This window comes from Podarcis erhardii, assembly GCF_964252035.2.
Source record: "Podarcis erhardii genome assembly, chromosome: 17".
Classification (NCBI taxonomy): Eukaryota; Metazoa; Chordata; class Lepidosauria; order Squamata; family Lacertidae; genus Podarcis; species Podarcis erhardii.
In genome coordinates, this window is record NC_138515.1 from 27952975 (window position 1) to 27969022 (window position 16048).

General features: G+C 49.7%; 1 protein-coding gene across 1 annotated transcript in view; it reads left to right on the forward strand.

Annotated features, from left to right (window-relative positions):
• SPMAP2L (sperm microtubule associated protein 2 like) overlaps nt 1-16048 on the forward strand; it is a gene marked incomplete at its 5' end in the record, with an annotated part of 43507 nt that overhangs the window by 23619 nt on the left and 3840 nt on the right. Inside the window, 2 exons of the mRNA XM_081845935.1 lie at nt 6860-6980; nt 15702-15833. Coding sequence (XP_081702061.1) covers nt 6860-6980; nt 15702-15833 — 253 coding nt within the window. The remainder of the gene's footprint in view (nt 1-6859; nt 6981-15701; nt 15834-16048) is intronic.

Here is a 16048-nt window from a genome sequence, read left to right on the forward strand (position 1 = left end):
GTGGATTTCTGTATTGGGGGGTGGGGGGTTTATGTTATGTTGTAAATAAAACTTCCAATATTTTTTTTTAAAAAAAGGATCAATAGGGATTGGGGCTGACATTGTATGAATGCAGCTTCAAAAGGCAGCAGTGGGAACCCGCTAGATATAGAGTACGGATAATGCAAACATAATTATAGACAAATCCTCAGAGACCATGGCCTGCTTTGGGTGTCACATTCCTCAGGAAATAAAATATTAACAACATTATATCTTACTTTCAAATTACTAAACCCCTGGTGGCAGAAACTGGGCAGTGACTGAGCGGAACCCAGTAACTTGTTGTGTGTGTGTGTGTGTGGGAGTATCTTCTCTGTGGAGAAAGCAGTCATATGGACATGTGCAGTTAAAAAATTAAAAGTGAGTTTTAGTTAAAGGTGGTCCCTGGGCCTGAGAAGGTAGAGCTTTAGATCATACGGTCTTGACAATCTCAGACCGTCCAAGTGTCCCTGTTTTCCAGGGGCAGTTCCTGATTTAGAGAAGCCGTCCTGGTTTTTTATTTGATACCGGAATGTCTCTTTTCCTTTGGATGTCCCTATTTTCATCAGAGATAGGTTGGAGGGTATGGAGTTTTCCGATCCCCTGAGCCGTCTGAAGGCAGCCCTGTATAGGGAAGTTTTTAAAACGTTTTATTATGTTTTTTTATATGTTGGAAGTTGCCCAGAGTGCTTGGGGCAACCCAGTCAGATGGGCAGGGTATAAAATAATAAAATTATTATTATGGAATGGGGTGTCCCTATTTTCATCGGAGAAAAGTTGGAGGGTGTGATGGGATAATGAGCTGCTTGTGCGTAAAAGCTTGATCCCTCTGGGGTTTGGCTGGTCATCCAAACCGATGCACTAACGGAGCCCCCAAAGCAAGACTCCGTCAGTCGCTGGTAGAATCTGACAGTGGGCGTCTACGGAATTTACGCCAACATAAAAGCTGTTTGACGGACATGCGCCTTCGTGACTCTCTGCGTGACAGTTTCCGGCGAAGGGTGGGAGTTCCCAACGGGGGTCCCGTTACCTCTCCACTGCTCTCACTGGAAGCATCCCAGAGCCTCCCCTCCGCTGTGACCCCTGCACTCCCCCTGCTGGTTCCCTCTTCTGCCGCAGATTCTCTCCTATTTTCCTGGAGCCTGTCCACCACCTGTCTCTCCGATGGCAGTTCCCTGACAGAGGGTATGCAATCTTCTCCCATTTTTGAACTGCACTTTCCCACAATTGCAAGTAAAAATTGAGGGAGAAGTATAAGCGTAGAAAGAGGTGATGTCATGGAGAAAAACTGAAAGGGGAAAAGAATCCGAGCAGATGGAAATATGAAAATCTATAAATGGAAACCTGCAGTTCCTTCTTCAGCGCGCATGCGCACACACACACACACACACACACACACACACACAACACTATGGCCTAAATCCTGAACTGGCCCAAATCCCTTTCAGAATCTCTATGCCATCTTTACAATAGCAAGAAGCAACTGATACTTTGGAGGGGTGCACTTTTCATTTGAAACTAGTAAAATGCCCATGATTAAGATAGGAGGGGTGGTCTCATGAAAGAATGCCTTTTATATTGGACCCCTCAGGAAGTTGACACCAGTCAAGCTGCCGAACTTACTTCATTTTCTATCGCACATGCGCATAAGCAGAACATTAGTTGTGATCTGCATTTCTAGCTGCAGGAACAGCAGCTGATTATCAGCACCCACTAACTGTTTGTATCGTGTGATACAGAAGCCTAATTATGTTCACTTCTTCACTTGATAAGCAACTCAATAACATCTGGACCCTGTCCATTTTGTCGGCTTGCTTTTTGGCCAGAATCACAGGCTGCCATAATTTTTTGCCATCATTTCTCTGTACAAACGCTTCAGTCGTTCATCATATACACAATAGTACTCCCTCCTCACGTGTTTGGACCTTTTTTTCCTGATCTGCTGCCAGTTGAACGAGACGGTTGTCCTCTCCCCTGTTCCCACCAGCTATAAAACTTGAGGGTGAGGCATGAAAAAGCAAGCAGCTTAGCAGAAGAAGTGGAGAAATTGGAAAGATCAGAGAAGAGGCCTAGGGATGGGAAGAGAACTGCTGCTAAACTCCCTTCATACACAGAGATCTCGGCCTCTTGGTCTTCCTCTTTGGAAGAAAGAAGGCAACGCTTTGGTGGGGGGGTAACCCGTCCCTGGACTGTATGAATTGCAAGGGGCTCACATGACTGAATGGGTGATAATGGAGAGAGAAATCCCTGCACATAGAAAACAAGCATGTCAGGGTGGATACATCCCTTTTCTTTAGCATCTGGCTTTATGTGTGTAAGGAATTTTGTATGGAGGAGCATTCATTTACATGGGCCCCAAATACCATACCCACCAGTGTTTCTCCAATAAAAATAGGAAGGTCCTAAAGGAGGAGGAGGAGGTTGTGGTGGTAAAGGATCCCTGGGTGGTTAAGTCCAGTCAAAGTCAACTATGGGGTGCGGTGCTCATCTCACTTCAGGCCAAGGGAGCTGGCATTTGTCCGCAAATAGCTTTCTGGGTCATATGGCCAGTATGACTAAACCACTTCTGGTGCAATGGGACACTGATGGAAGCCAGAGTGCATGGAAATGCCATTTACCTTCCTGCCGCAATTGTACCTATTTATCTACTTGCACCAGTGTGCTTTCGAACTGCTAGGTTGGCAGGAGCTGGGACCGAACAATGGGAGCTCACACCGTCATGTGGATTTGAACCACCAACCTTCCGATTGGCAAGCCCAAGAGGCTCAGTGGTTTAGGATACAGTACCACCCGTTGTTGTTGTTGTTATATTTATATTTATACCCCACACATCTGACTCGGCATCTTCTAACATATATAAAAACATAATAAAACATTTAAACTTCCCTATACGGAGCTGCCTTCAGATGACTTCTAAAGGTTGCATAGTTACTTATCTCCTTGGCTCGGGAGTCGCATAACTCCATACCCTCCAACACTTCTCCGATGAAACTAGTGCCATCCTAAGGGAAAGAAGGACATTCTGGGATCAAATCAGAAACTGGGATGGCTTCTGTAAATCCTAGACTGTTCCTAGAAAATAGGGGTACTTGGATGGTCCAAAATAGCAGCATTAAGTGATGAAGATCAGAAGCAGATTTATATATTATATGTTGTTTGATGTACGGCCTAAGTCATTGCACGATGACAATACACAGTCGGGGTTTTGAGGAGGAACACCAAATGGATTTTCAATCCTAGAGAGGAACGTAGAACTCAGCATAATGCCTGTGTGTGCACTGTACCTTTTAAAGCACATTGGGAGTGCATGATTCCCCTCAAGGATTCTGGGCCCTGTAGTTTGTGCCTCACAGAGTTACAGTTCCCTGCAAGCCTTGGGGCAGGCGGGATGTGTTTCAAATCTGCTTTTAAGGCATAGTGTGCAAGCAGCCACATTTACAAGGACCAGAAGGCAACACTGCTCTGTCAAGCATTACACAGTGAATGCTCACTTTAACAGTGGGGCAGAAAAAGCCACAGAGGCAGATGAAGCAACGGTAAATCAAAAACATTTTCAGAAACTTTAACATGCGGTTGAGACTTGTATGATTTTTCTTGCCTGTGTGTCCTTCCAGTCACCCCATGGCAGGGGTGGGGAACATTTTCCAGCCCAAAAGCCGCCCTCCCTTCTGGGCAGCCTTCCAGGGCCAACGTGCTGAAGGCAAGAGAGGGTGGAGTGCCGAATGCGAGTTTTAGCTCTGCACCCGGGGCGGCTTTCTTCATGCTCGCACAAGGCTCTCTCTATCCTCCTTCAGCCAGGCAAGCACGAAGCACGGACAGAGTTAATGGGCACATTCCAGTCAGGCAAAAACGCCCAAGGAGGGTGCATGGCTGGGACAGTGAAGGCGTGTGACTCAGGCTGCATGTGACACCTGAGCATGAAGTTATCCTATTCTGTGGGGTAGGGGACAATGTTGTGTAGTGGTGAGTTTATATTGTGGTTGGCAGTCATAGAATCATAGAATTGGAAGGGACCCCGGAGGCCTGGGCAGGCCGTGTCGTCCTCTTATATACCTGCTGGGATTGACAAGGCATCTGACCCTCACCTAAATCTCATAGCTCTCCTGTCGCTGCCTCTGATTAGTTATCATTTAACTCTAGGGGGAAATAATTAGCATCACACGTCATGTGCATGGAAGTTGAGAATTCCTTTCCACCTTAAGGAACAGGCATGTGAAATTGTTGCGTGTCACATGTCTGTTTACATTCCAGCACAGCTTGCTGGGAACTTCCGTTTGTGTATAGCTTTTGCTTTTGCTGTTCTCTCCGAGACGACATGAGAGAGAGGCGACATGTTTCTTTGTTCTGATTTATGTTTAATAAATCTGTCGCTGTAGCATGACTTACGCCTCACGCCTACTTCTGTGTGCGCAGTACACTCTGCCAATTGCGTGCCCTGGCTTTTGAAGTTTGGGTCGCTGATTTACGTCGGAGCACGGGCCGATGGAAGTAGACTTCCGAGCTGGGCTTGCCAGCTGGCCTCCTGGCCCCTCTGCATGTCGACGCCCCCTGCAATACAGGAATCTTAACTAAAGCATCCAGGACATCTAACCTCCGAGGAAGGAGAGCCCTCCACCCTCCAAGAGAGACCGTTCCACCATTTAACAGCTATTACAGTTCTTCCTGATGTTCAGAATCTCTTTTCTTGTAACTTGAAGAAATTGGTTCAGGTCTTAGCTTCCAGATCAGGAGGAAAGAACTTGCTCCATTCTCCATGTGGCAGCCCTTTAGATATTTGAAGATGGCTGTCATATCTCCTCTCAGTCTCCTCTTTACCAGGCTTAACATACTCAGATCCCTCAACCGTTCCTCATAAGGCTTTGTTTACAGACCCTTGATCATCTTGGTTGCCCTCCTCTGCACATGTTCCAGCTTGTCAATTTCCTTCTTTAATTGTGGTGTCTAGTACTGGACACAGTATTCCAGTGTGGCCTGACCAAGGCAGAATAGAGTAGGACTATTACTCCTCTTGATTGGGATACAATACTTCTGTTGATGCACCCTAGAATATCATCCGTCTGTTATATCTGCCTGTTATTATTATTGTTATAACTGTCTGTCTCAAGAGATAATGGAGTGTGCCTCCGAGAGTGAAATCAAAGCACTGCATTAGCACCTCCCTGGGTTGCAAGCCTGGGCAGTGTGTATGGAGGTCCTGGGCTGCCCAGATATCAAGACCCACCTCTCAGCTTCACTGATGTGATCCAGAGGAAAGCAGAGCAATACATTTGGCACCAGCTTGGCTGTAGGAGTTGATGGAAAGCGGTGTACAAGGCATCACCCAACTGTCTTAGGGACTTTGCTCTAGATTTGTGAAGGGTTTACTCCTTAGCCTTTTCTTCTCCCGAAGGTATCCTGCAAGGCAGCGGAGGGTTAGGATCAGAGTTTTATTTTTCCTAGATGGGCTATCTTCCCAGGTTGATGAGCCCCATCTGCCCCACCCTTCCCTCTACACATGCAGAAACCTTACTCTATGGTCTCATCTGCTCTATCCACCGGAGCCTGTCTTCGCATGCAGGGGAAGCCCTTAACTCACCCAGGGTGTGAGACCCATCAGCTTTCCTCACCTGGTACAGCCAGCCAGTCAAAGTCGTTCCTGGGGTGTGGCCGCTTCACATGCTGACAGCTGACTGCAGGGCTGGGACCAAAGGTGGACAAACTATCTCATAAAGCAGGGACAACCAATTCCTAAGAGACTGCGATCCAATCACAGAATAAAAAACTGGCAGTGATGTACCCCTTTTGGGGAGATCATGGAGGGCAGGGCGAGGGGGCGAGGCCCGATTCTATTTTACCACCACTGAGGAAAGGGAACCAGCGATTGACTGTGATCTACCAAAACCTCCCAGGGATATACCAGTAGATTGCGATCGACCTGTTGGACATCCCTGTCATAAAGGATCACACACTTGAAGTACCAACACCCCAATACACCCCTGATTTTATATTAGGTGTAAAGGTAAAGGTAAAGGGACCCCCCAACTCTGGGGATGCGGCGCTCATCTCGCTTTATTGGCCAAGGGAGCCGGCGTACAGCTTCCGGGTCATGTTGGCCATGTTGGCGAACCAGAGCAGTGCACAGAAACGCCGTTTACCTTCCCACCAGAGCGGTACCTATTTATCTACTTGCACTTTGACGTGCTTTCAAACTGCTAGGTTGGCAGGAGCAGGGACCGAGCAACGGGAGCTCACCCCGTCGCAGGGATTCGAACCACCAACTTTTTTATCGGCAAGTCCTAGGCTCAGTGGTTTAACCCACAGCGCCACCCGGGCCCCTATATTAGGTGTAGCCAGTGCTATTTATTATTGTTGTTGTTGTTGTTGTTGTTGTTGTTGTTGTTATTGTTGTTGTTGTTATTGTTATTGTTATTGTTATTGTTATTGTTATTGTTATTGTTATTGTTATTGTTATTGTTATTGTTATTGTTATTGTTATTGTTATTGTTATTGTTATTGTTATTGTTATATTAGGTGTAGCCAGTGCTATTTTTCTAGAAAAATAGGTTCTGGAACTCACCATTGTTCTCTTATAATGCCAATGGCTCCCACCTGAGAGGTGCCGGAATTGAGTTCCGGCGAGTTCCTGCTAGAAAAAGCCCTGGGTGTCGCATATAAAAGAGCATTTTCAATACACACATCACTATAGACATTATATAAATATTACGCTTGCCACTCGCATCTATGAGTTGCAGTTGTGTCAGGTAGCTATAGAACTCGCATCTAGCTACATGCTGGTGGGGGGTGGGTTGTGGGGGCAGTGAGGAGTAGTTGCTAATGGTCCCCTGTTTGTGTTTGCTTGCAGGCCCCGCAGTTCCCCGCAGTGGCCTGTCAGTAGCGCAGCACTTTGCTGGGAAGCTTCCCCGAGGATTTTGAACCTCTCACATCCGCGAAGCCTGCCCTCATCCTTCTCCTTTCCAAAAGAGGTAATCAATGATGATGCTGAACCAGAGAACACCATCAACAATGACAATTTCAACAAGCGTTTCCATACACAGGCTCTGCCTGTCCTGTGAAGTCTTCTGTGCTTCTCTCCACCCTACAGAGGAGGCCCCAGGGTTCTGCCACTGCTTTGGGGGAAAGTTGCCCGCAGCTTGCCCTCTTCGCTGCAGCTGAACTGTTTTAAAAGAGCTGAGCCCAGCCAGAAACACCATAACCAGACACTGGAGAGACCTGTCAGGAGTAAGCATGGACCAATGGTACCAAATAGTATGGGAAACAGCCCTACTAGAAAAATTAACTAATAAACTGAAACTGACACGGGGACAAACAGAAGAAGACACCTTCACCCCGGTATGGCTCCCCTTTATCACATACACAGCCCAACAGGACAATGACAATAATCCACCAACAGCATACAAATCAATATGGCTAACCTGATCCAAAAACACACCCACCCCACTCACGCACGAAAACAAAGATCACCACAGCCCACCACAAACAAACAATCACATCCTAGGCCAACCCCAACCTCTCTCATCACCAAAGGAACACAAGTGAACAACACAAACACGCTGGCACCTAACTCTACATACATTAAGCATAATAGAAACACCGCTACCCGACCCCACCCCCATCCATCTCCCCTCCCTCCACCCCCTTTCTTTTTTTTCTTTTTTTCTTTTTTCTTCTCCCCTTAATGCCTCAACAAATGAAACGGATTTGTAAAAATGTTACATGGGGGGGGGGGGGGAATACGAGGCATTACACTTACACTGTAAAACAAGAAAACCCTCAATAAAATATTTTAAAAATAAAAAAAATAAAAAGAGCTGAGCCCAGCAAGTGGCCTTGATGCTTTTGGCTGCTCCCATTCCTCTGAGTTTGTAAAACCAGCTTAATCCAAACAGTCAGGAGTACTGACGTGCGCCCCAGGTTATGGGTGCCCAATGGCGCCCCGACGTAACGTGTCATGATGCACGCACACCATTTGAATGGAAATGCCCATCAACTTTGTGGTGCCCGGTGTTATGTAGTGAAGTTTCACCCTGGGCCAGCAGGGGGATACTGTATATAGTTTTCACTCAGGTCTGTAGATAGTTTTCCCTCAGGTCCGCGTCAGTTATTTTAGGCGGGAACTCTGGGCTGTTGTTGTTACAATGTTGACAGCCGGCTGCCTATAAAAGCAGGCCGGCTGAGCTGTTTGCAGTCAGTTCTATTCCAGCTTACGAAATAAAGAGCTAGTTGGAGAAATCGCTGGTCATCGGCTATGTCAACCCACAACTTAACACTGGCGACGAGGATGGGATATCTCCAACTGGCGACGAGGATGGGATGGATGGACATCAGAGCACAGCCAGATGCGGCCAGCCTCTGAACTGAGCTGAATCACTGAGCTGAATCACTGAGCTGAATCACAGAGCGAAATCACTGAGCGAAATCACTGGACAGAACCAATTCAGAGCTGACTGTTCTGGCTAAGAGCACTGTGTTCCATCCATCGCCCTTCACGCCGGCATCGGAATCATGGCTTCACTTGTGCCTCTACCGCCATTTGCGCCAGCCTCTGAATCATGGGATTCCTACCTCGCTCGGTTCGACTGCTACCTCCAAGCCAACGAGCTGACAGCAGTATCAAAGGATCGTAAGCGGGGCCTATTCCTCAGCCTCTGTGGGCCTGAGGTTTTTGAGACGGCCCGAGCATTGGTTGCGCCCGAAGCAGTCCAGGCAACACCATGGGACACGATCCAAGAGAAGCTCCGCAACCACTACGCACCAAAGCCGTCCAAGATTGCTGCCCGCCATGCGTTCTACCACCGGAACCAGGCAGAGGGGGAGTCAATCAACAACTACACCACCGCCCTGCGACAGGCTGCAATGCACTGTGAGTTCCGAGACTTAGACGATGCCCTGATGGATCGAATCGTCTGCGGGGTCCGGGACATCCATCTGCAACGGCGTCTCCTCGCCAAGCCAGACCTCACGCTGCAGAAAGCCATTGAGGAGGCTGTGGCCTCAGAAGCTGCTGAACGCTCCGCCCAGGAGATCCGCAAGTGCAGCAGCCCGCGTCTTGCTAGGGAGCCAGTTCCGGTGCATCATGAAGAGGCCAGCAGTGATGAGGCATCCTCCAGTGAAGGCGATGACGTGCACCAGACAAAGCGGGAGCACAGGAAGTTCCAACAGAAGTCCAAGGGCCAACCGGAATGTGCCGGCTGCGGAGGCAACCATTCCCGTGCCAAGTGTCGATTCAGAGACGCCATCTGTAGGAAGTGTTCCAGAAGGGGCCACATCGCTAAGGTCTGCCGATTGGCTCCGTCTGACACCCCCCCTTCATCGACTCGCAAGTCCAAGCCTTCACTCCAGTCTGCCAAGGAAAGTTGTTTCGCTCTCACCAACTGCCGCTGCCCGTCTGGAACCACGATTGGCCAAACCGACTCGCCTACGCGACGCAAGCTGAACGTCACGGTGCTCATTGAGGGAGCTCCATGTGACATGGAGATCGACACCGGGTCTGCCCTGTCCATCGTGTCGTGGAGCACCATCAAAAGACTGGTACCCAGAGTGTCCAAAAGGCAACTCGACTCTCACCGCGTACACCTGAGAGACTACCAGGGAAACGACATTCCCGTGGTAGGCGTTGGCCGGTTCCGGATTGCCTTCAAGGATTTTTCGGGCCTGCTCCGGTTGGTGGTGGTCGAAGGTCAGCGGCCAAGCCTCCTAGGGCTAGACTGATTTGATGCCCTCGGCCTGGAAGTCACCGGCATCAACTGCATCTCTAACGCAGAGACTGAGGGTCTGGTCAAAGACTTTGCCGAGGTTTTTGACGGCACCTTGGGGCAATATACAGGTACGCCCATCTCCTTAAGCCTTGATCCACAAGTCGCCCCCATCAAGCTAAAGCCACGCCGGGTTCCCTTTGCTCTCAAGGCTAAGGTGGACGAACAACTGGACAAACTGATCGCCCAAGGAGTTTTGGAGCCGGTTGACCACGCCAAGTGGGAAACCCCCATCGTCACGCCTGTCAAGCCAGATGGGTCGGTGAAAATCTGCGCTGACTACAAGTGCACGATCAACAAGGCACTTCAGCAGCACGCTTATCCGGTTCCTGTTGTCCAACATCTGCTGCATTCCCTGGGTGAGGGTAAGGTCTTCGCTAAGCTGGACCTTGCCCAAGCCTATCAACAACTGCCAGTCGATGATGCCACTGCTGAAGCCCAGACGATCGTCACCCACCGGGGGGCATTCCGTTGCCGCCGGTTGCAGTTCGGGGTGAGTGTGGCTCCTGGCATCTTCCAAAGCCTTATGGAGCGTCTCCTGCAAGGGCTTCCGGGCGTGGTACCATATTTTGATGACGTCTTGGTGTCTGCAGACTCACACCAGCAGCTGTTCGAGCACCTCCGTGCCGTGCTGACCAGGTTCCAAGAGGCCGGGCTCAAGGTAAAGAGGGAGAAGTGCCAGATCGCCGTTCCACAGGTAGAGTTCCTGGGCTATCTTATCGATGCCTCCGGCCTTCACCCGACCACATCCAAGATCCGCGCTATCCAGCAGGCCCCCACCCCAAAGAACAAGACGGAGTTGCAGGCATTCCTGGGGCTGCTGAACTTTTATAACATGTTCCTGCCCCACAAAGCCACAGTGGCTGAGCCTCTTCACCGACTCCTTAGTACAAAGACGCCTTGGGCCTGGGGTCATCGGGAGACGGCGGCCTTCAACGCGGTTAAGGCTCTCCTTTCATCAGACAGTGTGCTGGTACAGTACAGTGAATCCAGGCCGCTGGTCCTTGCCTGCGACGCCTCACCTTTTGGCATCGGTGCTGTCCTTAGTCACCGTTTTCCAGATGGAAGAGAAGCACCACTCGCCTACTTTTCCAGGACACTATCTCCGACGGAACGGAATTACAGCCAGCTCGACAAGGAGGCATTGGCACTTGTGGCTGGAGTGAAGAGGTTCCATGAATACCTCTATGGCAGGACTTTTGACCTCATCACTGACCACAAGCCACTCCTGGGCCTCCTCGCCGGTGATCGTCCAACTCCACCGGTCCTCTCGCCACGCATGCTGCGATGGACTGTTTTCCTGGCTGCCTACCACTACCGGCTCATCCATCGCCCGGGGAAATCAATGGGCCATGCCGACGCCCTCAGCCGTTGCCCTCTTCCAGCATTTGTGGAAGACCCGGCTCCAGCTTCATCGCTCCTTCTGATTGAGGATCTTCCGGCAGCGCCTGTATCAGCTGCCACTGTGGCCTCCGCGTCTGCCCAGGATCGCACCATCAGCCGGGTGCTCAACTGGGTGTGGAGGGGGTGGCCACAAGGGCCTTTTGCATCGGAGTTCCAGCCCTTCGCAACCAGACAACATGAACTCTCAGCTCATCGCGGCTGTCTGCTGTGGGGAGACCGCGTCGTGATTCCCCAGGGACTCCGTCAGCGCGTCCTGGAGGCTCTGCACGTTGGCCACCCGGGAATTGTCAAAATGAAGGCGTTGGCTCGGTGTTACGTCTGGTGGCCTAATATGGACGATGCCATCACTGCCTGGGTGTCCGCCTGTCAAGCGTGCCAAGAGTCGAGGCCTGCACCACCGGCAGCTACGGGACACACCTGGGAGACGCCAAAGACACCCTGGTCGAGGGTGCACATTGATCTGGCTGGCCCCTTTCACGGCCGGACCTTTATGGTAGTGGTGGACGCCTATTCCAAATGGCTGGAGGCCTGTTTGCAAAGCATGGGTGTCCTGATGTCCTTGTCTCTGACAACGGACCACAGTTCACGTCAGGCACGTTTGAGCGGTATCTTTTGGGACTGGGCATCCGCCATGCCCTAACGGCACCCTTTCATCCATCCAGCAACGGGCAAGCGGAAAGAATGGTGCGCTCGGCAAAAGAGGCACTGGCGCGCCTGGACCGGGGAGACTGGCATGAGCGGGTCGCCGAATACTTGTTCGTGCAACACATCACCCCTCATGCGGCCACAGGGAGGAGTCCTGCTGAACTGCTTATGGGCCGCCGCCTCAGGTCACCGCTCGACCGGCTACACCCGGACTTTGCCGTGGCTGAACCCCCAGGCTGTGCCAACGCGCCACGGTCATTTGTCCCAGGAAACCAGGTCTTTGCCCGGAACTATGTGGGGGACATTCCTTGGATGCCAGCCACAGTAGTGGGAGTCACTGGATCTCGCTCGTACCAGGTGGCACTCGAAGACGGACGCTTGTGGCGACGGCACATAGACCAGCTTAGGCGCAGGGTTGGGGACTTGGACACTACCAAGGTGCCCCCAACTGCGCTTGCGGCTCCAGAAGAGACACGTACAGATGGCGAGGCCCCACCTACACCTCCCTCGCAAACTGCCAGCGTGGAGCCGAACCGAGCCGCTTCAGAGGGTCTGCCAGACTTACCACAGACTCAGACCACTCCACTTGCGGAGGCTCCACCCACAGCAGCGGATCCAGGGGAGTTGGTTCCAACGCCACCTAGGGTCGCACCACAGCCTCAGCAAGAACTGTGTGGCCCTCCGGACTTGGCTACCAGTCCCCGGCGGTCTGGCAGTTTCCAAGCGCCCAACTTATTTAAAGGACTATGTTGTTGGACATGTATCACTGTTGGTCTAAGTATGGGAAATGTAACCAATATGCTTTTGTGCCTAATTGAACCATTACGGGTAGTGCTGTATATAAGGAAACCATTACGATTGTAACTAACGCCTTATCTCGGTGGGGAGGGGTGTTATGTAGTGAAGTTTCACCCTGGGCCAGCAGGGGGGATACTGTATATAGTTTTCACTCAGGTCTGTAGATAGTTTTCCCTCAGGTCCGCGTCAGTTATTTTAGGCGGGAACTCTGGGCTGTTGTTGTTACAATGTTGACAGCCGGCTGCCTATAAAAGCAGGCCGGCTGAGCTGTTTGCAGTCAGTTCTATTCCAGCTTACGAAATAAAGAGCTAGTTGGAGAAATCGCTGTGTCGTCGGCTATGTCAACCCACAACTTAACACCCGGCCCTTTCAGATGTTTTATTGCGGGTGCCAAAGCTCCCATGGCCCCTAGGAGTTTGCTTCTCTACTGGTATAGTATGGCCTTTATCCCATATCCAGCAAGCTGATTGCAGAACTGAAATGATTCAGGGCCTTTCTATGTAGGCAGCACGCACCCAAACACCTCCTTTCATTTTCCGACTCATCCTTCTTTCCTCTTCCTTTCTTGATGCAACACACTCCCACTCTGTGCAGCTAAAATGGGCGGCCAGCCTTCCTGTTACGTAAGATTTCTTACGCCAGGGTGACATTACGCAGCCACGCATAGACTATTCCTTTTAGTAATGCGTAAAATGGGATAAAAAAATACTACAGAGCGGACTGCCAAGGCTCTTCCCTTTTTTGCAGATGTGGGCAGAAGCAGTTCTTGGTTATAGCTGTTTCCACCCATAAAGGGCAAAAAAGCTGAAGAGAATGTGGAAGAAGCCATTTTCTCAATATGTGTTTTTGTGTGTGTGTGTACGTAAAAGGGACAGTTTCTGAGGCACAAACCTGTTGCCCAACCAGCTATTCCCTCTTCCAAGACAGAGAACAAGCCACCTGGCGTTGATACTTCCACTACACATTCCCCCCCACCGCCCCATGGCTGGGCAAGGTAGGCACAAGCCAACTGTCAAAATGGCTTCTCTCCCTCTCCTCACATGTCATGAGGCTGAATATGCCAGCCCTTATTTCAAACGGGTGGACAGACATCCCTTCTCCCTCTTGTCCCATGTGGGGAAGAAACAAGCTAAGAAGGCAGATTGGTTGGCCCAGCCTCCATGTGGCTTTAACAGGCCCCCCAAATAAAAATAAAAGGCTAGTCATGAAGCAATCAAAAGACTCCCCTGAATGCAAATTACATTTGCAAAGAGGAAGAGGAATATCTGGACTGTATCATAGTGGGGCTAAAAGGGCAAAAGCCCTGATCCAAATTGGGTTCCCCACATGGACAATATGTGATTTTAAAAAATATCAGAACTGCATTTTAAAGGCACAGCTGAATAACAACAATGGAGCACCATCCTGAGCTGTCAAGGGTACTCCCCACCAAAGGAAGGTACCCAGAAGATAAAAAGGTAAAGGGACCCCTGACCATTAGGTCCAGTCATGACCGACTCTGGAGTTGTGGCGCTCATCTCGCTTTATTGGCCGAGGGAGCTGGCGTACAGCTTCCGGGTCATGTGGCCAGCATGACTAAGCCGCTTCTGGCGAACCAGAGCAGCACACGGAAACACCGTTTACCTTCCCGCCAGAGTGGTACCTATTTATCTGCTTGCACTTTGACGTGCTTTCAAACTGCTAGGTGGGCAGGAGCAGGGACCGAGCAACGGGAGCTCACCCCGTCGTGGGGATTCGAACCACCGACCTTCTGATCAGCAAGTCCTAGGCTCTGTGGTTTAACCCACAGCGCCACCCGCGTCCCTACCCAGAAGATAGTTAACACTTTATTGTCAAAGATAACTCTGGAAACCTACACACCCAAGCTAGCGTTTAGGCAGCTATCCCCAGGTCCGCACTTTATGGGGTAGTTGCAGCAACAGGGAAGCACTCACTCTTTACCAGTTTATGTACCTTCCCCTGATGGGCTGTGAACACGCAGCCGGAGACTGTGCCTGCATGGCCACTTCCTCTGCTCTTCGCTTTTCAGTCCCCTCCTGGTTCTGGGAGACAGTGGTGCAGGAGAGGGTGGGGAAGCCCTTGGCCTTTCACTTGCCTGATCTGCCTCTTCCTCCTCTTCGTCCGACCCATTCTGTTCTCCACCCTCCAGCTCTGAAGCTTCCCATGCCTCTTGACTCTTGCCTCCTGGCTGGTACAGTTCCCCACAAATCACTGACCCCCTCTCCCAAATCAGACTCCAGCACATTTGACCGTGTTCTGCAAGCCCCTGACCTGAGAGGTTGTTTGTGCGTTACGGTGTATGAAATAATGTGTTTGAGGTTGTTACGGAAAAATCTAGGTGCGAGGCTGCTCAGTCACCTAGCTCGTCGGGCAGAGCCTGTGGGTCCCTGCGGAATAAAGGAAGGATTCCAGCCAACTGGAGCAAATAGCTGTAGACCAAAGTTTATTGCGCAATAGGTTCAAAGAGCAAATTTTAACCCCAAGGATGGGGCGACAAAGACTTTTAAAACTTTCCCACCATATCCCAGAATACATACAGCATCATTGCTACATCACTGACATGTCACAAAAGGGGAGGGGTTAACCTTGGCAAACATATCCAGACAAGTCCTTGGTACAAGATTAGCATAAGCAGACATGGCGGGGCAAGACTCAGGTATAAGATTATCATAGACAAATATGTCTTAAGTGCCCACCACCCAAAAGTACAATAGAAGTTCCTTTGCATGTCTGGAGCCTGAGGCAAGTCAGGTGATGAGATTTGGCTTCCCTTGGCTAACAATGAGCCCAGCAATTGTCACCTCTGGGAACTTCCTGGAGTCCTTTTTCAAGGGGAAAATAGCTTTGGAATGGAGGAAACTGGGAAAGGAGATGATTTTATATTATTTTTAAAGCTAGGTAACTTCCCTAAGCTGTCAAGTTGAAAGGATACATTTAGGCATAATATTTGTAATATTTAATTTAAAGATGTGCCCCCCCCCCCTGGTAATTTTCGTAACAGAGGTGTTTTGTCTTTGCTCTTGTTTGTAACATCTGTTTTAAAATTAAAAGACTCCTGTTTTCTGCTTTGTTTGCTCTGTGTAGCCTGAAACGCATGTTAGCAGGTCTGCAATGCATGCTTCGGCATCCGCAAGAATCATAAGCATTTCCCGACCGGTACAGAAGAGAGAAACCTTGTGCTATGACAGCAGATACAAAGAGGCTCCGATCCGACCTGTAATTCTGTTACTTTGGTTCTTCTTCTTTTTTTTTTAAAAAAAATATTTATTAAGAGTTTAAAGATTAGAAAAAGAAAGGAAAAAAATTAAACAAAACAATATAATACAATACCAAAAACAAAAACACAACATAGAACATTGAATTAACAAAACAAAACAAGAACAATTAAAAAAAATCCAATATTTTCAATCTTATCTTTCAATCACTTGTTT